Source organism: Halichoerus grypus, chromosome 13 (genome assembly GCF_964656455.1).
Source record: "Halichoerus grypus chromosome 13, mHalGry1.hap1.1, whole genome shotgun sequence".
Lineage (NCBI taxonomy): Eukaryota > Metazoa > Chordata > Mammalia > Carnivora > Phocidae > Halichoerus > Halichoerus grypus.
In genome coordinates this window covers 13,924,961-13,952,549 of record NC_135724.1, presented here as the reverse complement: position 1 = coordinate 13,952,549, position 27,589 = coordinate 13,924,961, and the positions used below count along the sequence as shown (strand labels likewise).

Sequence of the window (27,589 nt, the reverse complement as noted above, 5' to 3'; positions counted from 1 at the left end):
AGAATAATGTCAGTGTTCTGAACTAGCAAATACTAAACCATTGCTCCTAGGGGAAATACAGGATTAGGTTCCCATGAGCCTCTAGTCACAACATTTTTGTTAACTGATCCACACATAACCTTGTTTTATATGTGTTTCTGTTTAGACACCTTAGTAAATATTTTGATTCATTAACATTGAACTTAGAACCAACAGCTCTGTAACTCACACCTGAACGAAGTTTATCTAATATGTATTTGCTCATGAGACACATCACAGCCTTCTTGGGCCTGGAAACAGCAGACAGCACTTCAACACTATGATTGTGGGCCATTGTAAGCAGTAGAATCGCTAACAAAAAGAGCAGAAATGCCCCAAATGGGACACTAAGTAGACCACAAAAAAGACGCTCACTTCCAGTCTAAGAGCTGTAACAAGAAGGCGGAGGGTGACCTTGTTTGACCTCAACTGAGAGCATGAATGTCCAGTCCGTAGCTCAAAATTTCCACTGTTCTGCATGTGTCCAAGAAGTTCTGCAAAAGTGCCAGAAGTACTGATTTGGGGGTGACACCGAAATGTTAGTGAGTAGGTGAAATTGCAAATAGGAGTCAACAGATAATGAAGATGGACCGTGTGTGTCAGCATGACCTCTATTCCGAAACTGGAAAGGGCAGGAGATTTGGGACAAGGAGAGCACTTTGCTACATGTTGTGAGAAAACAGACAAGTAACACACGGGTGGCCTTAAGTATTTAGGGAGATTCACTTCAAGCATGTCATCAGGTTCTGTAGTGCGGTCCCTTTTCTAATTACCTGTGGCCCCTGTTTCCACAACTCTGAATACTCCTGTGGTCCTGCAGGATCCCAAGATGAATCCCCAGTCTCCAGAACCCTATTCTCTTAGGTTCAATCTAGCATTCGTGTTCAGAATATTTCTCACATTTGAATTTACTAAAAACCAAGAAGCTGTGAAGTCTCTTTGGCATTAGCCAAAATAGTCAAGGATCATAAACTCTCCAGTTCTTAATCCTCCTCCTAATATGAAAATTGACTTTTAAAAAACCACAAGACTCAATTATTGAGGAGGGTACCAACCCTACTGGGATGTTTTAGTGCCAGCACAGGAAGAGGGGACTGGGGAGTTCTCGAAACCTACTGTCCTGAAGGATGCGTTTGCGCGCCGCGTCCGCGTGTCGGGGCTTTGCTCGTTGCTCCCGCGCTGGGGAGTTGCTCGAGGTGGAAGGTGAGCAGCCGTGTCTCTGTCTCCCGCAGGCAAGGCCCTGGTGGCCGTGGAGCCCGGCAACCGGACGGCCCCGCGGCGCTGCGCATGCACGGCCGGCTACCACTGGAGCGCCGACTGTGACTGTTGCCGCCGCAACGCGGAGTGCGCCCCGGGCTTCGGTGCCCAGCACCCGGGTACGGCTTCGGCTCGCGCGCCCCGCGGCTCGTCGACTCGTGCAGTTCCGCCCAGGCCAGAGCGGGCTTTGAGAGGCGTCCCTGCGTCACTAACGCTCCGGGGAACCAGGTGGCGCTGGAGTAGCCCGAGGGGCCCCTTGAGAAGGGCCAGGTTACGCTCTTCCAGGGCAATGGGAGCGCGCGGCCCACGTGCTCCCCGGAAGGCTCCTCCCTCTGGGAAACCTTGGGATCCCCCCTTAGGCGGGCAGGGGTAACGCAGGGGGCCTCAGACTCTTTTCTTTTTTTTTTTTTAACTGGCGCACATCCCTCCCCCCCCCCCCCACCCGGAAGAATTTTGAAGAACCATGCGCCCCTGGAATATTTTTAAGTTGGCAGCTAACGTTTTTTATTGCCAACTTGAAGAGTTGCTAAGGAATTAGTTTCCAAGGAATTTTAACAGCAGTAACACTTTTAAAAATGGAATTCAGTGGAATCTAAACACCGTAGCAATTTGATAACACCATCATCCTTTTTATTTTATTTTTTTTTAAAGATTTTATTTATTTGACAGAGACACAGTGGGAGAGGGAACACAAGCAGGGGCAGTGGGAGAGGGAGAAGCAGGCTTCCTGCCGAGCAGGGAGCCCGATGCGGGGCTCAATCCCAGGACCCTGGGATCATGACCTGAGCCAAAGGCAGATGCTTAACGACTGAGCCACCCAGGCGCCCCCATCATCCTTTTTAAAATGCACTCATCGTCCTTCACTGTTGGAAGATTTATTCAGTTCTTGTCCCCTCCTTTGATTTGTATCCATTTCACCTTCCCCAAAGAATTTTATACTAATGTGTTTTTATGCTTGGAGGGCTTTTACTAATCACCTTTTCATGCACTTTCACATCAAAACTATGTACCCACTTGAGATCGTAATTTTAAAAAATTTCCTGTGACTCAAGGTTTTCAGAGTTAAAACACTTCTGGACTAAGTTGTTATTACAATTATTACAGGATTGTCAAAAAGTAATATATTTTCCTATATTATAGTTGTAAAAGCTTTATGAACTTAATAATGAGTGTTTTTTTCCTGATTCATATATTCATGCTTGAATATTATTTATTGCTAAAATGTAACAGATTTCAACATTAATTCTATTTCCACTAAGTGCTGAGAAACTTGTTCACATGGATAACTGAATGGCTAAGGAAGCCTTCTGGTAGAGGAGTATCAGTCAGTTCTTTCAACACTTTCTGAGTTATATGTCCAGGACACATAGTGGTCTGACATCAAAAGCTGTTTTTAATGATCTCTCAGTTAAGAACTCATCTGTGTTCTCAGTTTTGTTAAAAGTAAAGAAATAGATATCTTTTGGCCAGAAACGTATTTCTTAGAGTTCTTTACCTTCCTGATTTCAGGAAAATACCCCCAAGCAGTTTTTTCAAGGTGTAACAAATGATTATTCATACCTGCTAATCTTTCACTTAGACACATCTTGTTTTAACCCAGAAGACTTGGATAGGCTTAGGAGAATTAAGATAGTATTCATGTCAATTCATATGGAGGAAAATGTCCATCAGGGTCTCACTGGTACAGTCAGTCCTTATTACCAAATGTATCAACTAAACCAGATGAGCTTTCTCTTGGAAAAAGTCTGACTTGATTTTTTTTTTTTTTAAGAGAGAGAGAGAGTGGGGGGAAGTAGCTGAGGGAGAGGGAGAGAGAGAATCTTCAAGCAGACTCCCTGCTGAGTGCAGAGCCTGACTCGGGGCTCGATCTCATGACCCTGAGATCATGACCTAAGCCGAAATCATGAGTAACCAACTGAGCCACCCAGGCATCCGTTGATTTTTTAATTATTAAAATAAGTCTCCTGACGACAGCCAACTCCCTTATGAATTCGATTCTAAGACAAGGCCCAGAGTCTTTTGGTAGGGAGGGGCTCTGAATCACAGGAGCTTTGCTGTTACCAGTATTTTGATTTGTTGTGGGGTTTTGTTTTTTTGGGTTTTTTTTTTTGGCATAGCAGGATTTGGAGTGGATAAGCAGCGTGCCTTCTTTTGTAAAGTGGGGAAAGGGTGATTGTGTCAGGGGGAAAGGGAAAGGAGAACCTGCAGGATGCCCCTGGCAGGTCAGCATTTCAGAGTCAATGTGGAAGTCAAGTGCATGGATTTAATGCCCTTAAGGCTATGTGTGACTTGTGGCTCCTTAGGAAGTCTCTTTGTTTTTAAGGGTTACTCTTCTAGACTGTGTTAATATTGTAAAAAGCTGTTTGAATTCATGTGAGCAGCTAGATGTTAACTGGGCTTTTGTTTTGATCATTACAAGGTGACTCAGATTACTAGATTGGGGGGTACCCTGCTTATTGAGGCAATTGCAGAAATCAAGAATGCACTTCCCATTTGACTTTGGACAAAGAAAATGTAATTCTTTATTTTAGTGTTTTATTTATGACAATAAATCACAGAAGTGCTACTAATTTCAAGAGTAAATTGTGGTTTTGGCACTAGTCAATTGCCTGATTATGATACCATGTGGAAGCCAATGTTCTTCTTTATTGGAATTACCAAAGTGTCATCACGTGTCCGTTGCAGTGAGGCTAATAGATGTAGGAAATTGGAGACATGTCCTATTTTGATAATGTAGTTGATGAGGAATGTGAGAGAACTAAAGAAAGCTTCCTAACCAGGATCAATTCCTGCTTTCACTGCTGTGGCTTAAGGCAGGGATCCAAAATCCATCCCACCACTTGTGTTGGTGTAAATAGAGTTCAATTGGAACACAGGCACGTCTCTTTGTTTACATATTGTCTATGATGCTTTCATGCTGCAAGTAATTACAGCAGAAATCAGAGGCCCTGCAAAACCTAAGATATTTACTGTATGGCCCTTTCTAGAAAACATTTGCTGCCAACTCTTGGTTTAAGAGAGAGACCTATAGGGTTTTTTTTTTTTTTTTTTGAGGGGGGGGTTGTTTTTGTTAATGTTTTTGTTTGAGAAAAGTGTGTTACCATCACTCTAGTGTTTGGACTGGTAAGACTTATCTGGGTTAGAAGGCGTCAGGACAGGAAGTTTCCCTTCAAGGCGGGAAAAGGGCTGTGATTCTCTGTAGACGAAGACTGATACAATCCCAAAAGGCTGAAAGGGGTGGGCAGACATGTGCCTGGTGAAAATAAAGGAGACAGCAGGCTCCCCAGCTAGGAAACAGAGGATCGGTGACCAGGACAGTGGCTCTGAACAGCCAAGGGTCAGTACCTAACTCAAATACTGACGTTCGTTACCTTGCTGAACACAAGTCTGTAACCTTCTGCTGGGACCGGGGGCCCTCTGAAGCCAGGAGGAAAGGGATGGGAATGGGGGGCCAGAGGCACAGGGGGCAGCTCCTGATCTCTGGTCCTCAGGAGCATCATCCTGGCCGATCTCTAAGTGTCCTTGCTTGTCATGCTTGTCCTTTGTCCGTTCGTTTTTCTGACAGTGCAGCTCAACAAGGACACTGTTTGCAAGCCCTGCCTAGCGGGCTCCTTCTCTGATGCCTTTTCTTCCACCGAGAAATGCAAACCCTGGACCAAGTAAGTGGCAACTGTAGAGGAGCCAGGAGAGTGTGTTGATCTTATACTCAACCTGCACTATCTCAGACTAGGTTGAAACCGGACTGATTCCATTTGGTGAGGCTTCCGCTCAAACCCGGTTTCAGAATGGGAAAATTCTGTCAATTCGGCATGGGGAAAATAAGCCAGTCCAACTCACCTTCAGCCTCATGTGCGATAGGAACTCCATATTGCTTTTCAGATTCAGTTGGACCGAATCTTTGACTTACAGTTGCAGCTTCTTTTGTCCTTTTACTAACCTTGGTTACTTGAAAATGATTTCCAATGTTTATTATCCTTCACTCGCCACTCCCATGCTTCCCAGCTTCCCTGCATCACGGGTTTGTTGGTCCAGAAACGTGTGTGTGTAGTGTGTGTGCAAATAGAAGTATCCTGTGTATATAAATGTTTGCATACGCTAAACATCTTGGGTTTTTTTAACATAATATATGCTAAAGGAAGCTCATTCTGTATTTGTTCACTTAGATCTTCATGGCTTCTTGTAGCTTAGAAGACATTTGCTGCCAACTCTTGGTTTGTACCGTAATTTATCTTGGTAGAGATGTTCCATAAAGATGTACCTTAATTTTACTTAATAAATTCCCTATTGGTAGTCATTCAGGTAGTTTCTAGTCTGTCATGGTAATAAATAATTCTGCAATGAATCATCATATATATATATATATACTGGGTTTCACACTTAATGTGAGTATGTGTGTATGTGTGTGTGTATAGTGGAATTATATGTATATAGTGTGTGTGTATATATATATATAGATATATACATATATATCTATATAGAGAGAGGAATTTCTGGGTCCTTCCATTGCATGCTTATAATTAAATACTAATATAGTCCCAATATTTTTTTAAAGATTTATTTATTTATTTTAGAGAGAGAGAGTGGGGGCAAGGGGCTAAGGGAGAGGGAGAGAGAGAATCTTCAGGAAGACTCCCTGCTGAGTGCAGAGCCTGACACGGGGCTCGATCTCACTACACTGAGATCATGACTTGAGCTGAAATCAAGAGTCAGATGCTTAACCAACTGAGCCACCCAGGCGTCCCCCCGCAATATATTAATTCTCATTAGATACTTATTTTCTGATCCACTTATCCAAGTTTTATTGGATGTTGAAAAGATTTTTTGTGTTTTCAGCTTCAAAAGAGCTTTCATCAAAAGTTTATCACTCTACCAAAGGCAATTGAGGCATTTGGAATCTTCTTCACCGAGGACACCAATGCACCCTCTTTTGGACCGTAGTGTCAGAGTGGTTCTTAGAGAATCTGGTGGTGCTTACTTTTGCGTATTCATTGGTCCACCCTTCCGACGTGTGGACAGACACTGGGAATTCAAACATGCAGGAAGACCTCTCAGTTCTTCTCCTGAAGAAGCTAGCAATCTAGCAGAGTAGAGCCTTTTAGTAGCATGTTTTGTTTTGTTTTTTAAGAAAGATTATAAAAGCAAAGCACTTAACTACCTTTACCTCTACAGCTGTAGCATTCTTGGAGAGGCAGAAGTACGTCATGGGACGGATAAATCCGATGTGGTTTGTAGTTCTTCTCTGTCATCAGCAAAGCCTCCAAGAGGTATGTTTAAACAGAGCCCGTTGGCTGTAGATGTGCCCAGTCTAGTCAGCAATTCTAGATTTCTTCCGAATTACATGCTGTGTCTGAAGGGGTTCACCTCTCCCTGTTCATCAAGAACATCTTATCTGTGGTCAATTTTATCAGTATTTTAACTCCAGATATGTTGTTACTTGAAAATTTCCTACTCTGAAATGGATAACTAATAAAGAATTCATATATACAAAAAAAAGAAAGCACAGAAACTGAGCTACAAACATGAATTAAAATGCCCAAATATGGCAGGATTGTGGCGGTCCCAGTAGGGGTGTCTGTGGGAGATTTTGGTTACCAACCAGAGTTAGAATATAGCTATCATTATATAGGGCACATTTTGTAGATCAAGTTTATCTTAAGTACAGTTTCAAAGCCTGACAGAAAGTTGACAGTTCATGGTGGTTGCTGGTTGCCCAGGGGCGTGAGATTGTGCAGAGCTGGGTCCAGATAGGCAGCACTGGAAATGGACACACGGCAGGAAGAAGCCAGGCCACAGTTTAATGGGGTTAAAGAACTAAGAAAATCAGGGGTTTAGATTTGACATTTTGGGAAACAGGAGGATATCTAAGCATTATGGATATGGAGTTACCCAGAGTAGCATGTAAAAAAGACCATTTTAAAGATAACATTGAAAATAACAGAGGGAATAAAAAGTTACTTTAAACAAAAGAGAAGGAGTGGAGAGGTGAGACTCCCAGAAACCAGGGCACATAAATCAAGACTTCATAATATAAAGGTTCTAGCAAGGAAGCGATCAAGGAGGATGGGAGAAATGGTTAAGTCCATGTTGTGTTGTAGATGAAATACTGAAACGCTTTGCAGGATGGCCGTGGTTCTGTTCTCATGACCAGCAGAACCCTGGTGCCATGTTGTTCTTTGGAAAGAGATATGATAAGGGGCTTCCTTTGGCCTCAGAGGCCATCCACCTGGAGAGATTGAGGTGTTCTGTAGGTAAGCAAAGATGGAACTGGATAGCGTGGTCAAGACAATTAGAGTTGTGATAAAGTGGCCACTTATTTATTTATTAAAGATTTAATTTATTTGTTAGAGAGAGAGCACAAGTGGGGGTGGGGGGCGGCAGGCAGAGGGAGAAGCAGACTCCCTGCTGAGCAGGGAGCCAGATGCGGGACTCTATCCCGGGACCCCGAGATCATGACCTGAGCCAAAGGCAGACGCTTAACCATCTGAGTCACCCAGACGCCCCTAAAGTAGCCACTTTTAAAGACGGTCGTGGGCTGGCCTCCCGTGGAGTGACGCCAAGCATGGGGCTGGCTGCAGTGTGGTTTCGCCCTTCTGGAGGTGAGCACACTCTCCTCACGCCTACAGTCAGGGACCGTCCTCCTTCTCCGATGCCAGACCAACATCCTTGATTCTGGGCCTTGACTCAGAGGGTTTTGTTTTTAAACAAGAATGAAAATGATCAGAGAATTAAATTAAATACTCTTTAACACCTTTTTCTCATTTTCTTCCAATGCAGAACCCCCGATTTACTTGCCCAGTTTAATTATTCTGCTTCTCTTCATATCCGTGGCATTGGTTGCTGCTGTCATCTTTGGTGTTTATTATAGGAAAAAAGGGAAGGCACTAACAGGTACTGTGTCTACGCTGGTTTTTGAAAATTAAGCTTAAAGCAAGGAGATGCATTTCTAGGTGTATGCTTTGGAAGATGCACATACTGCCCGTGACTGTCTCTGGTGATCAGCCTCGAGTAAGTGCCTTGACACAGGCTGCAGTTAAACCAAGGAGAAACACCCTTTATACCTAATTCATCGTTCTCTGGCCAAACAAATAAACAAAAACCCATGGTGCCTGTGGATGTGTAAGCAAACAAAATACGCCAGGTTCAGGAAGCTGATGACTTGTAAGCTGTGTGTTCGTGGCAGGTAGATCATGCACCATTAGGTATGAATGGGTTGCCTTCATCCAAGAATACCAACATGTTTGATGCACCCATTTAAAATAGAGACAAGTGTTCGGGTAAATGGCAGACGGGAAGTTTTGATTGGGGTCTTACCTTAAAAGATGAGTATAAAATTGTGAAAATAAGTTTTCTTGTTTTCAGTAAAATTTAAGTGCTCATTCTTTTTTTTTTTTTTTTTAAGATTATTTATTTATTTATTTGACAGAGAGAGAGAGAGAGATTACAAGGAGGCAGGCAGGCAGAGGGAGAGGGAGAAGCAGGCTCCCCGCCGAGCATGGAGCCCGACGTGGGGCCCAATCCCAGGACTCCGGGACCATGACCCGAGCCGAAGAGAGACGCTCAACCGACTGAGCCTCCCAGGCGCCCCTTAAGTGCTCATTCTTATAACGAATCATTCGGGGTTACCTTGTTTCTTGGAAATCATTTCTTCACAAACAGTTATTTGATAGTGCCTTTTTAACATTGCGGCATATTTGACATTTACACAAGGCTAATAGAATGTCATTTTTAAAAAAGATTTTATTTATTTATTTGAGAGAGAGAGAGCGCGTGCTCACGAGCAGGGGGACAGGGGCAGAGGGAGAGGGAGAAGCAGGCTTCCCGCAGAGCAGGGACCCCGATGCGGGGCTCGATCCCAGGACCCTGGGATCATGACCTGAGCCGAAGGCAGATGCTTAACCAACTGAGCCACTCAGGTGCCCCAAGGGTGTCATTTTTAAGAAAAGATTCCTCAAGAGATTTCTTCATGCTTTCGTGGTCAGATCGCCTTCTCTAGGAGCACTGTTGTCTTACTATCCTTTTTTCCCTTTGGGGTTGCTCAGGGGTTTATCACGTCCACCTCTGCTTTGCTGTGGTTTGATCAGTGCTCCTGCATCACATGCATGAACTTCCTGAAACCCTGCCTATCTTGCTCTTTCCACTAACGTCACGTTACATAACGCTGGGCCATCAAAAGTTTTAAAGAGGGAAGATGGTGTTTGGAGATGCCTATGTTAAGCAGAGGACAGTGTTAAGTGACTTTTTTTAAGAGTCTTCTCATTATTGAGTATTTTTATTTGATGCCGCTCCACTTCCCTAGCAACCTGGTAACAAGGGTTTTGAATAATGCATGTTCAGATGATGAGGATCACTCGTGGAGTCACATTTATGTGAGATAAACAGATTTCTGATTTTTTTTTTTTTTGTCTCTGCAATAATCTCTTCCTGCCATATCTCATCAGTGAGAAGGACAATGGGCCTACCAGTTACCGAATCAGGAGGTAGAGCTGTTAGCCCTCTCTTCATCCGTTCATGGGACCCCCCCCCTCGGGGGCAGGACTGGCCCTGGGGGCTCCTTACTGAGTGGCACATGGCGAGTGCCCTTGTTGGGGAGGTGGGCACGGCAGGTTGAGGCCCCCAGAATGAGGCCGCGTGCTGAAAGGGAAGTTGCAGAGCTCCAGGTGAGCAGATGACAGGGGTGGTCTGACCTTGGGGCCAGCAAGGGCCTCCCAGAGGAGACCAGGAGCTGAGCCCTGAAAGCCCTCTGGAATTGGCTAAGGTTCATGCAGCTGGTGCTGAAAGTCAGAGCCAGCGTGAGAAACACTGGAAAGGGAAGCCAGGGCCAGATGATGCAGCCCTGCAGGCTTGCTCCTGGTCCTTAGCAAAGAGAAGTAAAACTAGCCCTCTGGTTGTAGGATAGAAAACAAATTCGGGGGTACAGTAAGACTGGATGCAGACACACCAGTTAGGAGGGCTTTTGCAGCATTCGGGAGAGAGATGAAGATCTCCTCGTGTACAAATGTCATTTTTTAGTACCATTTGTGATTATCTAGTACTGATCCCTACAAGGGAAGAGCTACAAATTTCCTTTAATTTGGTGTAACTTTATGTAATTTCAAAACTATAGAAAGGAAGCAAGAATAATTATGAAGATGCTAGCAATACCTGACATATATTGAACATTTATTCTGGGCCAGCCCCACTTATGCATTTTACACATACTCACAAAATCACAACGGCACCAGGAGGCAGGCACTGCTATTTCTCCCGTTTCGTGATGGAGAAACTGATACTCAGGGAAGTGAAATGAACCGGGCAAGTTCAGGTGATAGGGATCATTAACTGTTATCATGACCTGATCATCTCCTGGACAATGGACAGCCTCCCGCTTCAGTGTTTATAGTGAATTTAGCATCAAATAGTCAGTGGAAGTGGGGTAAAATTGTATCTTTGTAGAACATAAATTCATAGGTTTTTTTCAGTTCGTAGATCTGACTTTTTTTTAAAAAAGGTTTTATTTATTTATTGGAGAGAGAGAGAGAGCACGCAGAGGGAGAGTGAGAGGAAAAAGCAGACTCCCCACTGAGCAGGCAGCCTGATGCAGGACTCCATCCTAGGACCCTGAGATCATGACCCGAGCCCTGAGCCGAAAGCAGACACTTAACTGATTAAGCTGCTCAGGAATCCCATCACTTCTGTTTTTAGAAGTTAATGGGAGATGTGCTTTGTTTATGCCACGGAACATAACTCTTCCTCCTGAGAAGCAACCAGGTATAGTGGAAAAGGATTTGAGGCCCCCTGGAGCTCAATGGGGTCTGACCACCTTCCGGCCTGCCCTTTTCCTTTATCGCACATCCATGTGAGCCAGTCTACTGGAAAGGCAATGCCCTGGACCTGTGTCTTCGTCATTCCCCTGCAGTGCCTCGCCCCGTCCCTCGGAGTCACGGGAAAGTGGCAAAGGGAATGAGAATGCTTCCACTCCTAACAGCAGCTCTGAGTGTGCCCAGAGGAGTTCAATGGAACGTTAGCCAGAGGATACTTTGCTTTCCATAGATCAGAAAGTTCTGTTTGGGGGAGGAGTCTTTGAATTGGTTGATTTTTCTTTTAAATGTTTTCACTTTCAGGAACTCTCACTGAAAGACTTGCAGAGGCCTGTGTTTAAAGAAATACTGAGCTGACATAGTGATTGATAATACTGAATTAGATGAAATAATACGAAGTTCTTATCCTTTGTTTTTCTAGCTAATTTGTGGCACTGGGTCAATGAGGCTTGTGGCCGCCTAAGTGGAAATAAGGTAAATTTAAGTCTTAAGTGCCTCCTAAACATCCTTTTAATGGTTTAGGCTGATGTGGCTGTTATTAGTTCACCCACTGTGAACGGGGTCCTTCCTTGAGGGGTGGAACCTCAAATCCCAGGATTGATCCCCGCAGAATAACCCAAAGCCCAAGTGGGTGCCCATCATAAATGCTCTTTTCTTTGCATTTCCTTCCCCTCCTCATCTCTGTGAACATACATTATTTATGTTGTTGTTCTAGCGCTGATCTTGATTGCCTAGGACAGGTTCCAAGGAGGAAGGACCTGCCATTTCCCTCTACTCTTTAGTTATTTTGGTAACTTTTCATTTTGATATAATCAAAATTATAGAAAAGCAGTGAGAATAGTACCAAAAAAAAAAACCAACTGCCACACACGCTAAACTCAGACCCACCAACTGCTTGCACTTTATCACATTGCATTATCATTTGCTCTCTGTAAGTGTGTATATGTGTGTGTTTATTCATGGACCATTTTAGAGTGAATGGCAGACATCATGCTTCTGTACCCTTAAATACTTCAGTGTGATTTTCTTGAGAACAAGCACATTCTCTTATATAACCATAGTACATTTATCAAAATCAAGAAATGTAATCGTGGTACCAACTATTATCTGATCCACATGTGATACTAAAAATGTCTTTGATTATCACATTATGTCCCTTAGATCTATTGTCTGTGGCATAAAGAATATACATTTTAAACCGTGAGCTCATCCTGATTCTTCCAGTTCCAGTCCCAACACCACAGGATTCATTTGGTCTTTCCCTTCCCTGGATTTGAATCTTTCCTTCTCCAACAGGACGAAGCCCGGCTCCTATTATTCTCAATATGTTTACTCATTTGCTCAGTGCCAGAATACACAGAAAGTACTTTCAGAATTATTAAACCGTACTACAGAGAAAACAAAGCTACTAACTAGAGTTCCTTGTTTGTTTACAGTATTTTTTTTTTTAATTTAGATTGAATGTATTTGGACAAAGTACTGTGTTCTAAAGTTACTTGAGTTAGCGCTTCACTTTGCTTTAGTGTAAACATGCTATTCATTGGAAATGCAGTTTGACTCCCTGGTTCCCATATTCCATTTTAGGGTTCTCCCCGCTCTGTAATTGTAAATAACACAAATAAAGCGCCATAATGAGTGTTTGTTATGTCCTTGTTATGGTGGAAATCATTATTCTGAACCATTTTCAGCCATGTTTAGCAGAAACATGTTCTAATAACTCTGGGTATTAATACTTCTGCCTTCTGAATTTACATCAGCAGGAGTCCTCGGGCAACAATTTCAGCAACACTCACGTGGAAGCCTCTAGTCAGCGTGAAATTTGTGAAGGTGTCCTACTGCTGACTCTGGAAGAGAAGATGTTCTCTGAAGATATGTGCTGTCCAGACAGTGGCGGTGTCCGTGAGGGTGCATGTGCGGGCGGCGGGCCCCGGGCCAGGGTGCTCCCCTTGGTCAGCGAGCTCGAGGGGGATCCCTTCCGGCACATTCCCACAGAAGACGAGTATGTGGACAGGCCCTCCCAGACCCCAGACTCTTCGCTGTTCCTCACTCAGCCTGGGAGCAAGTCCACACCCCCTTTCCCTGAGCCCCTGGAGGTGGGGGAGAATGACAGTTTGAGCCAGTGCTTCACTGGGACAGAGAGCCTGGCCGATTCTGAAAGCTGCCACTTCGCCGAGCCCCCGTGCAGGACTGATTGGATTCCCACGGCCTCCGAAAAGGACTTGCAAAAAGAAATGGAGGGTGGCCATTGCCCCCACTGGGGGGCAGCCAGCGGCAGCTCGGCAGAGGGCTGTGCAAACTGTGGGAACCCGCCCGGGGAGGCCCGGGAACCCCTCACGGCTTTGCCACAAAGCGGACCCTTGCCCCAGTGTGCCTATGGCATGGGCCTTGCGCCCGAAGATGCCGCCGCTGGGCCTGGCCAGCCCGCCGACGGGGCTGACCGAAGGCTTCCCGGCTCCATGCGGGGGGGCCCTGGGTCTGGAAGCGCCTCCAGTGACCAGCCACCTGCGTCTGGTAAGTGATGTCCTGCTCTCTCTCGCTTCTGAGCAGAGAGGCCTGTTCCTGGTGCAGTGTCTGGAGGCAAGGGGCACAGACCATTTGGGGAAGAAGGACGCTAACATGGGGAGGATGCCACTCGAACCTGGTCTCCTGATAGGCCTCTTGGCAGGGTGGGTTTTGATTCAATCCCCACGTTGAGGCTGTGGATTGTGCCCCCTGTCCCCACCCGGGGGGCTGTCTCTTCGCTTCCACGTGCCTGGCGCCCAGCACTCACTGTCTGGGGGCAACGTCCACATTGACCTCGGGATCCCCTGTCGTTGAGGCATTCCCTCAGATCTCTGGGTTTTGTTTTTGTCTTTAAAGCAGCCTCTACCTCACATCTCCCCTGAGAAAGCTTTTGTAATTGTCAGGGGGACAAACAACACTGTTTAGTTAATCCTTAATTAATTAATATTTATTCAGAGTAGCTTGTTGGTTCTATACCAAATTAATGATGCACTAAAGCTGTCCTTTGATGCTTTATATGAGAAGCCCCTTTTACAACCGCTGCATGTAATATATTTATGGAACCAGGAGGATCATTTTACAATTTAAAATCATTGTAGAGGTTTATCACTGCAGCACTGCTTGAGCATGAATAGCCCACCAATTATAATATTATAACTTTTTTTTTTCACAAGGGTAAAACACCATCTGTTTGATGATGTAGTTAGAGGGAAATCTGCCACTGATGGTGAGGGCTCTGGGTACTGTTTACCACATGGGGGGGGTCGGGGATCTCTTTGAGAATCTTCTGACAGCTGTAGATACTCTCTCCAGAAAAATGAATATATGGATATATGCTATTTAAGGGGCTTCACAGAATCCTCCCACCCTCAAAAAGAAAAAAGAAAAAAGCCCATTCGTGGACCTCCTTTATCCTGGGATGCCTTTTCTTTTTCATTCCTGCCTCTTTATTTAGACAGCAAGTAGTGCTAGCAGCTGCTGTTTGAATTATTTTATAACCCTGAGGTAGCTAGATCCTGCCCTAAACACAGAGACCCTCCTGCCTCACGTTGCTGATGGCTGCCCCTGGCTTATTTGGTAGAACAATGTACTTTCATCTGTCTTCCAAGCTTTGTGGTTTTGCTGCAACCATACAAATCCACTGATGTGTAAATTCTATGACATCAGTTCTCAGTCAGACTGAAAGGAGGAGATACATTGGGGGATATTTTTCAAAGAACTGATTTGTTTTTCCTTCCGAAGACCTCCACATTAAGATTTTAAGGAATTTCCATAACTAAAAGTTTGGTTCTCTTGTTCCTTTGTATAATTCCATTTCTTTTTTTAGTAGTTAATTTTCTTCCTGTTGGTCATAGAGACATACAGAACACGAGTTTTGGGGGCTGGGGGGGGGCGTGGGGAGGCCTGAGCTGAGTGTGGCAGTGACCGTGTCCTGGTACCACGGCCAGGGGCAGACCAGTTTTTCCGTTAGTGATGCCAGGAAGGTGATGTTTGCCACTGTGTGAAAATCGTCAGCAGCTGTTGGAAGAAAAGACTTGGCCAAATTTAAAGAGATTTTTTTTTTTTTCCTTAGTGTCCTGAAGCCAAAAGCCAGATCTCGGTGCCCTAGTCTGGTTTTCATTACCATTTATTTATCCAGCACTAAAAAAAGAAAAAAAAAAGTGTGTCATCAACTAAATGGTGCTGATTTGCAGGAAGTTTACACTGCTTTCTCTCTCTTCGTCTGGTGCTTCGCCATGCAAACCATCCGTGGAGAGTCTGCCTGTGGGTGCCAGCAAGAGGGCCAAATTCATTCTCGCCCCAGGAGGAGCGGCGGCCAGATTCATTTTTGAGGCCATGCTCTTCTCTCCGTAATTACTTCTACATGAACAGGCCTTCTGGTGTCTGGTCAAAATAGCTCTTTCTCATTATTGCTTTTTTTTTTTTTTTTTAAAGATTGTCATCATTTATGTTCTATAAAATGTGTGAAAGAGGATGGAGCTTGAGTGAAAGATCAGAAGGAGTCTAATCCTATTTGATCTCCTGAAAGCCACTGTTGCTCTTGGGGACTTGAAAGAGGTGGCCTTTTTTTTTAGGTTTTAGATTTTTATTTGTGGGTATTTAAAACACACACACACACAACCAAATCAAATGACATGATTGGGCACTTCCTCAGTAAGGACGAGTATCTCCTTTGCTCTCAGCATCCCTTTGAAGAGAATGATGGTTCTTCAAACAGTTCTACAAGTATAACTTTTGAAAATAATATCCAACATTAAGGTTATTCTAGCAATGTTATAACCCTTCAAGAACGGTGAGAATTATTAGCAAAGACCAATACGGGAAAAACATATATTTGGTTATGTCTTATAAAACCATTTCTTAATTTACATCTTAAATTACTACCCTGATGACATAATGGAGGCACCCTTGGTTACAAATCCTTTCACCTGGAGTTTGGAGAATTCTCACTGTGTCCTGAAAATTCGTTCATATGAAAGAAAGAATCACTTCTTACAACTAACGCGTCTGTAGTGGCCGGGGGCTTGCTTTTGCCTCCTGAAATCGCTTTCTTGCTTCGGCTGCTTTGGAGTTGGAAACAGTTGTTTATTTACAGGGTCCACGGTGGTTATTAATGAACAGCAACTACATATTTGTTTTTCTATCGTATCTTTATTGAGGGTCTACTGAGCCCCGGAGACTTGGGAAAACCGGCAAAACAAGTAGAGATTGAGGTCAGGGAATGGATAACTGAAGAAATCAGTAACGTGAGACAGCAAGGCCTTGGGCAGCCTGCTGCCCCTGCCCCCACCCCGCCTGCCGCCCCTTCCGCACCCCACCTCCCCCCCCACCTGCCACCCCTCGGCCTTCTCTCCCCCAAGCCCTCCAACCTCAGTTTTGGCCAAAGCCAGCCCCTTTTACTACAGACACCTCTCACTTGCCTCTTCTGCTCTGTCATGTGCTTCTGCTAGTGTGAGCCGCCCTGTCCGCACACTGTCCCCTTTTCCAGAGCGCCCCCTCCTCCTGTCCTTCAAGTCGCAACTCCAGTGCTACTTTGGAACCAGGGAGGGCAGGTGTGCTGGCTGAGCGGCCACCCTCTCCCCCCGCCCTTCTGTGCACTTTCCGACTTTCTCACTGAGCCCGGCAGGCGCACACCTTTATCAACAACAGGCTCTAGGTAGCACACCATTCAGTGGGAATTTCCATGACCTTCGCCACACCTGATCTTTCCAGTATCTCCCGAGGCGGCTTAGTCACAGGGTGTGAAGGTCATCCATTCAGCCAGTCATGAGTAACTAGAGGAACAGGAGACCATACCTCCCTGTTTGTTCCCTAAAGTCACTCTCAGCCTCCCACATTTTTAGTCTGTTCTGGGAGCTGGAGGCCAAGTAGGGGATGGAAGGACTGGCCTGAGCTGTCCTGGACGGACCTCAGTGTCCTGGGCAGAGGAGGCAAGGCGAGCTGGTTCATCCAAATGGCAGTGACACACCAAGGCTGATTCCTGGGAGCCCAGGGCACTGGAGGTTGAAGGGCACCTGACTGACCCCGTTTCTCCCCAGCCTCAGTCTCCCATCCCTGGGTCCCCCTCTCTTGAAATGACTATCTTTGACCATCTGGTTCCATCCTGAAAAGACAGATAAAGGTTCTCCTACCTTAATTTTCTTCCCTTTCCCTCCCCCTCCCCCAAGCAATGGACAACACTCTATCTAGTTCTAACTTTCTCTTCTTTCTGGTTGGAATGCCATCCACTAGCTTGTGTTTCGCTTTTAGCTAAGTACTGCAAGGGCAAGTATTAGCTCATTGACCCTGTAAGTTAAAAATGATATTTTATTATTTGGTTGTTTGGCAATATTCATTGATACTAAAAGTCAATGCATTCTTTCAAAGTATATGAAAAACTTGGTTACTGTATACTTTAATTCAGTCCTGCTTGCTTTCTCTCTGTTCTAATGGGGCTCATTTTGGAAGAGTTTCATTCGTAAGCCATTCTAAGTAACTTTCAAGCATGATTCAGAATGGAACTATTAAATACTGCTTCCCTTCCCTTATCATCATCATATACTCAGTTTCTTCCAAATGCCTAAAACAGAGCTTGCATTTCCATAAAAAGGAAAATCACATGAGAAGCATATGGGTTAAATATAAGTTTTTAAAAAATTCCAAAAGAACTCCATGTAGTCTGGGTAGTTTGAGTGTATTTGTGTATATTTTTAGTGCTGTTCCTTGGGAGAAAATCTACATGACAATTGGGTGGTATTATTTGCTATAGTTCTTGTGATTTAATATTCATACGTTATGCATTTTAAACAACATAATAAGCTTTTGGGAAGAAGAGTGTGTATTACCTTGCTTAAAAATGTGAATTCTGCAGAGACTGAGTTCTTAAAACAAAGCTTGTTTTTCTCTGCCCAAGAGAGATTCCATGGAGCTGCCATGTCAAGCATGGACTTAGCAAAGTGTAGACATCTTTCTAGTTAGGATGGGACAGTTCATTTGTCCATTGTTTCCGTTGACTTCAATGCTATTTTTAACTGTCTCGAGTTACCTGAAGATATTGTTAGTTAAGTCACATTAAATATTAATGTTAACCCAACCAACCCATTTTAAATGTTAGAAATTCTTCAAACTTTCTAATTTAGGAAAAATCCTCCTGTCATTCTGGCTCTCAAATCCCACTTTTAGGTAGCCTCAAATACAAGTCCCAGTCACCTCGTGTTGAGAGATGAGGAGACTATTTTGACCTCCTGATCATCTGATTGTGAGGCCTGTACCTTAAGCCGCTGTTCTGCTGCCATTAAATTGGCGCCATCAATATTGATTTCCTTTGTTCACTGTGTGTTGGAGAGTCTCCAGTGTGCCGCAGAATAAGGGTCTGGGATAGCTGACTACTCTGGCTGAGCGAGGGGCCGTAGCCAGGCCAGGCCCAGAAAGTTCCATGGGCAGGGACACTAGGGTCTGTGCAGCAAGGGATGGCTACCTTGGCCTATGGGTCACCTCCCTTCCACCAGCTGTCTCCAGAAGGTACTATTTTCACTATCCCCGATTCTTTTGTGAGGAAAGCTCTTTCCTTCATATACCTCCAACCCCATCTTTTTCTCAAGTGACAGTAAAGTTAAGATCAATGCCAGGGGCAGCCTAGCAAGGGAAAGGTGTCAGAGGACAGCCGAGGAAGGGAAGGAAGGGGGTAGTGACGGGCCCTTGCTTTGCCTTGTATTCCTGGAGGCTGAATAGACTAGTCTCAGGCCTTTGTAAGGCATCTTGGATAAGCCTCATCTACACCCTCCTTCCCTTTTCCTATTTCCCCTTACCAGCTACCAACAAGGGCTTCCGCCCGCCCCCCCCAACAGCAGAACAATCTGGGGCTTCCTTGGCCCTCAGTGGAAAGAGTTACCCCTTTGGGGCAGATGTCAACTACAGGAGCTATCCAGCCATGCCCAAAAGGAGGCCTCACAGCACCCACACAATCATGCAACTTGCTGACATGGGGACCCACTGACTTGCCCTCTCTGGTCTACTTGCATAACCCTATAACACCTTTCTGTCCTAAAAGGTAGAAAGCACATTGTAAGGAATTATTTGCTATTGAGAAGGACAATTCAGGACTTACGTGTATTACAGGAGAAGGATATTACCAACTCATTCTAAACCCTGTGCTACAGGCAAGTCATCACTGACTTGTGTGAGGAGAAGCAAGACTGTGGGGGTTTAGTGCAGAACGATATAGACGAGCGTTCAAACCAGTGACAGTCATAATGATGAATTAGTTCAGCAAAGAAAACAAAAGTTGGTTAGATTTCCGGAGGAAAGTGCCCTCTTGGTCCTTAAGACATGTTGAGATCCGCCAACAAGACATGGATGGAAAAATAACATTACTGCCCAGCACATTCCCCCCATCTCTCTCCCTTGGACGTCCACCTGCCGGGAGCAGTAATGCCATCAGCGTCCCTGTGACTGATTCTCTGCGATTCCCCGAGCATTTTCAAATCCATCTTCGTTTGACCCTTACACCATCCTGCGGGTGTTCATTCATTCATTTCTTCTTTCATTTAACAGGTATTGTGTGCTACTCTGTGTGGCCGCACCCGCCAGGCTAGCAGGGCTTGAAACTTGATTCTCATTTCACAAACGAGCAGACCGAAATCTGGAGAGGTTCTTAGGTGGCTTGTCCCAAATCCCACAGCTAGGGAGGGCCGAGCAGGACCAGATGAGAGCTTCCAGACCCCTGCTCTCTCCTCTGTCGCTTCCTACTTCTTACCCTCCTAGACTGAAAACTCATCCCTTTAGTCAGCAGTGAGTACCTTCTGCTCTTCAGAGACCACAAAATCAGGATGACATTGACATTATTAGATGACTGGCAGGTGAGTCTGCATTAAGACAAGCCATGAAAAAAGAAGGCTCTTTGACAGTTTCCCTCCTTAAGGCAGAGAGGGGAGAAAGAAGCCAGCCTGGAATGCTCCCATGCAAAGTAGCTGCGAGCTGGTGTTTGCAATGCAGCCAGCCTGGCGTGGAGGGAGCACTCAATAAATTCTGGATTGGGGGCGTTGTTTCCATTACTATTGTTACTATAATGGGTGCTCTCTTAACCGTGTACACCTAAACATAGATTAGCACACATTCTTCCCTCCCTCTGTAGAGTAAGCCCACAGTACACTGATTACTCACACCTAATGGATCCCTCCAGAACACCCAGGCCCTTCTGCTCCCACTTGGTGAATGGCTGTGCGTACTAAATCCATGGGTGTTCCCTGTCCCGGGACTGTGAGTTGATCCTATTAAAACTGGTGAGCTGGTAAAAAGAAGTGAGTTTGAAAAGCATGAGAACTATTTCTGTGAAAACCATTCAGTGCTTTGGGACTATTCAAAGAATGAGTTGCTAAAATCTTTTTGCTGTTGAAGCTGAGGTGGATGAGACAACTATGAACGTTGAGGGAAGACAACTCTAGAAGGATTCTGCACTTAGACTGCTTGGCAGGTGGCTTGGTTCTCATTGCACTTTAAAGAAACCAAGACTCTAGACTATAGGCAAAGCATCAAAGGTACCATTGATACCATCACTAGACTTTTTCTTAAAGGGACGAGCCTCAGTGCTACACCAGAAAGTTGGTGTCGAACATTTCACCACAAATGACAAGTGGCTTTGAACATCAGGGAAACATATCATAGGATCCGTGTTGTAGTGGCACCGTAGATAGCCTCTGGGACTCAGTGTCTTCCCAAACATCGAGTTCTTTATCAGTACAGAAAATCAGATTCACAAACACTTCTGCGATACTGAAAGACATCCAACTTATAAGAGGTTACCTCCAAAAAGAGTGACACTGAATTAAAGCATTGGTGTGGGGGAAGAACCCAGAGCAATACTCCTAAGAGCTGCCTGCTACTCAGGACCCGCTACATCATTTCCAGAGCCCAGTGAAAAATGAAAACACGAGGTGTCCATGTGCAAAAATTAGTAAGAAATCCAAGATGATGACAGCAGAGCATTTAATCAAGCATGGCCTTCTGAGGGTCGGGCACCATTAACCGCACAGGTCATGTGCCCATGAAGACAGCTCCGTAGCCACTTACTGTCATTGGCAGATCAGTAGAGCTTTTTAAGGAAGTTCAGTCTGTACCAGGTTACTACTCTCATAAAAGTCGGCAGTACGGAATGGGCTTGGACTTGGTCGAAGGTGGTTTTTGTCATTAATTGTACCTTGAGTAAAAAAAAGAAAAGAAAGAAAATGAAGAATAAAATTGCTTTAGAATCTTATACTCTTCTAGATACCTTTTCTTTACATCCTAATTATCAGGAAATTAAAGGCCTTGTTCTTGTCCACCCCCCATTCTGTCCCTCCCCCACCCCCAAAAGAATAATATTCTTGATCCAGTCTGAGTCAGAGGATCCTGAAATGTCTAAATATATCTTAGGCAAAAGGATTTGAGTTCCATTTTAGATGGAAAAAAAGAATATAGATCCTATGGGATATATCAAAGATATTGTTTGCCCCGAGGTAAATTGGCATGGGATGAAATTCTTAATGTGAATAATTAAACAAGATCTTGATGTGCAAGATGATAAGAAAAAATGGGCTTTGACTTGAGCTCAGACAAACTGAAGATTCTGACCAGGAAGAAGGTAAACAACAGCGTGTGGATTCATGAGGATGATTTGTTGGGAAATAAAATTTAAAACGAGGGAGAAGTCATATATACCATGACATCAGTAGATAAATCTCCGTATGAAGAGGACGAAGAAGATGGGAGATTAAATTCAAAGCCATAAGTCAATCACACAGGGGCTAGTGATGCCCTCTGTTAGCGCTCCATTATTCTACTGAGACCAACAGAACCAGCAGTCGCTGATGTTGTAATAATAGACCGAGAAAATCATACTTTTAAACAGCTTCTTAAATCGCTTTTATTAAACAAACATGGTATATTTAAATTAGAATAGAATGTTGATGGTATCTTCATACTGTTGTTAATTTCTCACTTTAACTTTTTTTCTTTTAAGATTTTATTTATTTATATGACAGAGAGAGAGAGAGATAGCGAGAGAGGGAACACAAGCAGGGGGAGTGGGAGAGGGAGAAGCAGGCTTCCTGCCGAGCAGGGAGCCCGATGCGGGGCTCGATGCGGGGCTCGATGCGGGGCTCGATGCGGGGCTCGATCCCAGGACCCTGGGATCATGACCTGAGCCGAAGGCAGACGCTTAATGACTGAGCCACCCAGGCACCCCTCTCACTTTGACTTCTGTTAACTAGTGATCTCTCCACTGGGAGGACTTCCGTGCCACGGTCTCACTCCTGCTGCCGCCACCGGAGAGGCCCCGGTACCGGCGCTGGGTCAGTAGTTGCTGAGTTACTTGGAGCAGTCATTTACAAGTCCATATCTTGGGCATCTTTTTAAACTTAAAACATATAACATTCACAAGGATTATTTTTAATAAAGGGCCATATGTATTGGCTGATGATAGTTTTTTTTTTACATTAACCTCGTGATCTTAATTTCCACTCTCTCTGTCTTTAGTGTGGCATGAGAAATTGTAGACATTTGCAAAGCAAATTTGAGCCCAGTATCCTTCTGCCCTTTTCATGTGTTTTGTTTTGTATCTTTTTTCAACAGTTCTCTTGCCCATGTCTCCTTACCTACTAGTTCAGCCGTTTGTGGATGTTGTCTTTTGCGTTGAGTGTGACTCACTTTTATTTGGGTCTTGCATGCACTTGAGTTTTTACAGAAACAGTTCCCCTTTTTTATCACACTTACATTTCACCACTTTACAAAATATATAGTTAATTAGATTTCCTAATGAGTTCAACTGGTAAAAACAACAGAACTAACTCAGTAACTGGTGGGAGAAGAAAGGCATAGACATACTAGAAAGTAGACTCCTAGCGTAGAGTACACCGTATGTTAGGAGCACCTGTTGGTATATTTCAGAGGACATGGAGTGATCCAGCTAGCTGGTGAATGGAAACACTAGCTGGCCTCCCCCTTGTTGTTTGGGTGGGGGGTCATTAGGCAAATAAATCCCCACCAGCAACTTGAAATATACCCCATACAACTGCCTATGAGAGAAATAGCATGAGTCATAAATCTTTTTGATTTGTTGCTCACACTTGAAATCTGTTTTCATTTGAAATCCTTATAGTTTCCTGGGTCACTGGGCCTCCATCTCAGCTTCTCTGAAGGTACTTTGTGGGTGGAGGGAAGGCTCCCCAATGGGATTTCCTGTAGGCTGTTGGTATTTTAGTCAGACCATCCAAAACATGCTTTCCAAACTTGGGGAAAATCTCTTCTTGTGGAGTGGTGATAGAAAGTTGTATAAATTATTAAAGCTGGGTCACAGTAGATGAGAAAAAAAGTTAACAGTGAGGAGCCATTTTGATGTTCATCTCTTCTCAGAATGAAAGATTCTGTTTCTGATACTGAGTGTTGGGACATTTCTGCATCTGCTTGGTTTATGGCATTTATTTTCACCTGGGTCATTTCTAGAGTTATCAATTTTTAAAATAGAAGAGTAATAAGAGTAGCAAGTTTCCTAACACTTGTTGAACTTTCTATTTGTTTCCCAAAAGGCTCATCAATTCAAGACTGGTCAAATCTAGTCACCCACAAAGAAGTGATGGTAGACCCCCTAGGGACAAATCACCTCTCAGGGTTCAGAAGGAAAGAGTGATTTATAGGATTTCTTTTTTCCATTTTAGTCTTATGAATCTCTTTTGTTCCAGGAGTTAAAGGTGTTAAGGAAATTGATTTAACCTCTGCTAAATACTGAGCCTGGGTGGACCCATGCCCCTCCAGGGCTGAACTATTAGGGACCTCTGTGGAAGTACAAAGGTGTGACACTCTGGTCGCCGGGGAGGCTGGGCTGGTGGGCTCCAGGGTCCTATCAGGCAACGACCTTCCCTCCAGCGGCGCGTTCCCTTACTGATGCATTTGCTGTTTGCGGCCGTTGCATCTCCCGCACGCACACCCCTTCCCAGGTAACGGCTGCACCTGTTACAGTCTAACACCTGGTGTGCTCTCCTGCCGGTATCCTGAGTCCCATGTGGCAGACGACAAAACTGGAGCATGGCCCGTAGTCTTGCTTCTCTTTCGCCTTCTCTCTCCCTCCTTCCTCTGCCTCAGTCGGTCCTGGTGAGCTGACAAATGAAGGAACCAGTGGGAGTGTCCGATGCACTTTAGAGACGTGTCGGTGAGGGGAGGCCGCTGCTAGAACAGCCTGTTGCCTTGGGAAACTTCCCTCTCACAAGACCAAGTTCTCATCAAGAATTGATGACTCACCTTCTGCGTGTTCTCTCTTCCTCTCCCCTTGTAGGAAATGTGACTGGAAACAGTAACTCCACGTTTATTTCCAGCGGGCAGGTGATGAACTTCAAGGGCGACATCATCGTGGTCTACGTCAGCCAGAACTCCCAGGAGGGCCCGGCAGGGCCGGGCAGCGGCGCGGGGGAGCCGGTGGGCCGCCCGGTGCAGGAGGAGAGCCCGCCGCGCTGCGACTCGTTCGCCGGCCTCGCGCCGCGCTTCCCGGACCCGTGCGCCGGCCTGGACGCGCGCCCGGGCGGGGGGCTGCAGGAGCGCGGCGCCCCCGGGCCCGACAAGGCGTCGCGGCCGGTGCAGGAGCAGGGGGAGGCCGAGGCCGGCGCGACAGGGGCACGGCGCTGAGCGGCCGGGGACCCGCAGCGGCTCTCGGCGCCCCTCGGAGCCGCCTTGCCTGGGGGCGGGCTCCGATCTCTGGGTCTCCAGCCCGGCCTCCGCGGGCACCACAGGGGCCGCGTCTCTACCCCACCCGGGAGCCAGGGGCACCTGCGCCTGGGCGGGGCCGGGGGGTGGGGCTGGCACCGGCGCCTGGGCGGGGCCTGGGGACGGCGCGCACCTGCGCCTGGGCGGGGCGGTGGTCCGGCTCTGCTCCCTGACGGCCCTCCCTTTCGGTACATCCGCGTCAAATGGCCCGACATTCAGCGCCCACCTTGCTCTTTGTAGAATCGGGCACTTTTTAAAAACCTGCAATTGTTATGACCATTTACTGATACCCACAGTCACGTATCAACTGATGACACAGGTACACGTCGCTCCACTTTTTACCTCCTTTTAGGGTTTTCCTCCGTCCCCTCCTATTCCCCATTATCATTTCATCAGTAGTTTGTCTCTTTATGGCATCTGTTTTAATGGTTGTTCTGTTCTCTTTGGGTCCGTTTTTTCCCCTTATGTTTGTATTTCATTTCCATAACATTTTCTTGATACTCTCCCCCCCTTTTGTTTTTACTCTGTAAGGGTTTTCTTGAAAATTCTCCTAAGGGTGCTGGTCTTCTTTATATATTTTCTTTTGCACCCCTTCTTGAAAGTAGGTTGCCTGTGTTTTGGTGATGGGTTTTTTTTTGGGGGGGGGGTAGGCAGGGAGGTCTGTACTAAGCACTTTCGGTGAAAAGGCCAGGACTGTGAAGCCTAGAGGGAGGCTCAGGAGCAAATGGAGAGGATTTTCGTTTTTGAAAAATTTCCTGTGTTCTCGTGTTTTTTTTAAAGGAAGGAAAAAGGGAAACCCTACTTTCCCCCTGAATGTTTTTAAGTTTCTGTCAATCCACAGGCAGAACTAAGCTGTAATGTATCCTTCTTTTCCTCACCCCAAAAATGGCTCACCCCTGAGGTGAATGTATTTACTCATTCCAGCAGAGGCAATCAGGTACTTTGGTAACTAAATCTCTAAAATCCAAGTTGCTGCAGCTTGGCGTTCTTATTCTTAATGTCTCTCTCAAAAATACGTGAGAAATGAATAGGACACAGGATAGCCCGAGTACAGGGTGAAAAGCAGCTGCCAGGGAAATTCAAGAAAGCAGGGATGGGGCACCTGGGTGGCTCAGTCAGTTAAGCATCCCACTCTTGGTTTCCACTCAGGTCATGATCTCAGGGTCTCTGACTCTGCTTGAAATTCCCTCTGCCCCTCCTCCTGCTCTCTCTTTCAAATAAGTAATAAATAAAATCTTTTAAAAAAAAAAGAAAGAAGGGATAAAACTGAAATGTTAATTTGTGTTTTCTTTTTCTAGATAAGAAGTGCATAAGTGTGTTTAGGCAATAGACCCTATTTTCTTCCTAAATAATTGTGCATCTGTAATTTAGCCTTGTAGAAATGAAAAACATTTCTGCTATTTTCCAAAGCATCTTATTTAAAAACCAAATCCTCATATTGTGAATTTAAGAAAACTTATCACAGAGATACTTTTCTCTTAGATCAGCCTGCTTGTGAGGAAACACACAGCATGAGTCAGATTGAAAGGAAATACCTGGGTTCTTCCATCTGTTGTGGTCAGTGAGTATTTATTCTCATATACCAAAGAAAAGTTAAAATACCTAAGCACATTAAAATTAATTTTGTGGATCTGGTAGGTTTTAAGAGTGCTAATAGTGGTCAGTGTCCAGACTTAAATGGCCACAGGTGCCCAGCTGAAGGAATGACCATTGGTCACTGGTTTCTCCTTACTGGTTGCAGATCTCTTGGAAGTGCTGGAATAGTAGCAGTCAATTATGACTTTTTTTTTTTTTTTTTTTTTTGAGAGAGAGAGAGCATGATTGGAGGGGTGGAGGGGGTTAGAGGGAGAGGGAAAGAGAATCTTAAGCAGGCTCCACACCCAGTGCAGAGCCCGACGCAGGGCTCCATCTCACCACCCTGAGATCATGACCCGAGCCGAAATCAAGAGTCAGATGCTTAACTGACTGAGCCGCCCAGGTGCCCCTCAATTATAATTTTTAATGGAGAAGCAGAGGGTGGCTCTATAATTTATGGGACTTCTTAGCTTACATAAAAGGCTGCAGGAAGTAACTGCACTGCCGGGATGATTAGTTTGTGGGAATTTACTGTCTGTTCTGCCCATTTAGTTAACATCCATCCAAAGAGAGATGTCATAAAAATGGAAGAAACCACTATACCTTTTGATATGGAGTGTATTAAACAGACAAAATGTGGTTCACAGAGTAGAATGCTAAAGCTAAACACCTGAGTCTCTACCGTGACTATCATCATCTCATGATACTACTTTCACCTTTCTGTGCTTTCATATTTCTTTCTATAAAAAAGCACTAGTGATCATTTTTGACACTTACCCAGAGAAAACAAAAGGATGTTACAGTGAATGTTTAAGTATCTTGAGCTCCTTCAATAAAAGGTGCTAAATAAATACATAAGAATCTACTTTCAGAAAAAGGTGGTATTCTTTCCCACCCTGATCCCCACATTCAATATTGATCCAAAGACAGTTAAGTGGTAGAAATGTATGGCAAATAGAGGTCTGTGTCTATGTATTACAGAGACATATATGACAGATGTAAACAGAATAAAATGAAGACAATAATGAAAAATTTGGGGGGAATGTGCTAAAGAGATTATTAAACTTAGAGTTCACCATAAAAGTTTTTTTTTTTCATGGCTTGCTTGAACGGGGCTCTTTGTAAAATAATTGATGTGACTTATTCCTGATCTCTGGTCCACTGTGGTGTCAAATGTTGGTTATGTTATTTCTTATCGGTGGAACCCTCAACAACAGAGTTGAGACAGAAAA

General features: G+C 44.9%; 1 protein-coding gene across 1 annotated transcript in view; it reads left to right on the top strand.

The window, feature by feature from the left end:
• The window catches only part of TNFRSF11A (TNF receptor superfamily member 11a), a 51,269-nt gene extending 26,454 nt beyond the window's left edge, over positions 1-24,815 (top strand). Inside the window, exons 4-10 of the mRNA XM_036109037.2 lie at positions 1,251-1,394; positions 4,841-4,934; positions 6,445-6,539; positions 8,050-8,163; positions 11,494-11,546; positions 12,830-13,583; positions 24,358-24,815. Of these exons, the coding sequence (XP_035964930.1) occupies positions 1,251-1,394; positions 4,841-4,934; positions 6,445-6,539; positions 8,050-8,163; positions 11,494-11,546; positions 12,830-13,583; positions 24,358-24,704 (1,601 nt within the window). The 3' untranslated portion in view covers positions 24,705-24,815. The remainder of the gene's footprint in view (positions 1-1,250; positions 1,395-4,840; positions 4,935-6,444; positions 6,540-8,049; positions 8,164-11,493; positions 11,547-12,829; positions 13,584-24,357) is intronic.
• Positions 24,816-27,589: the final 2,774 nt, after the last annotated feature.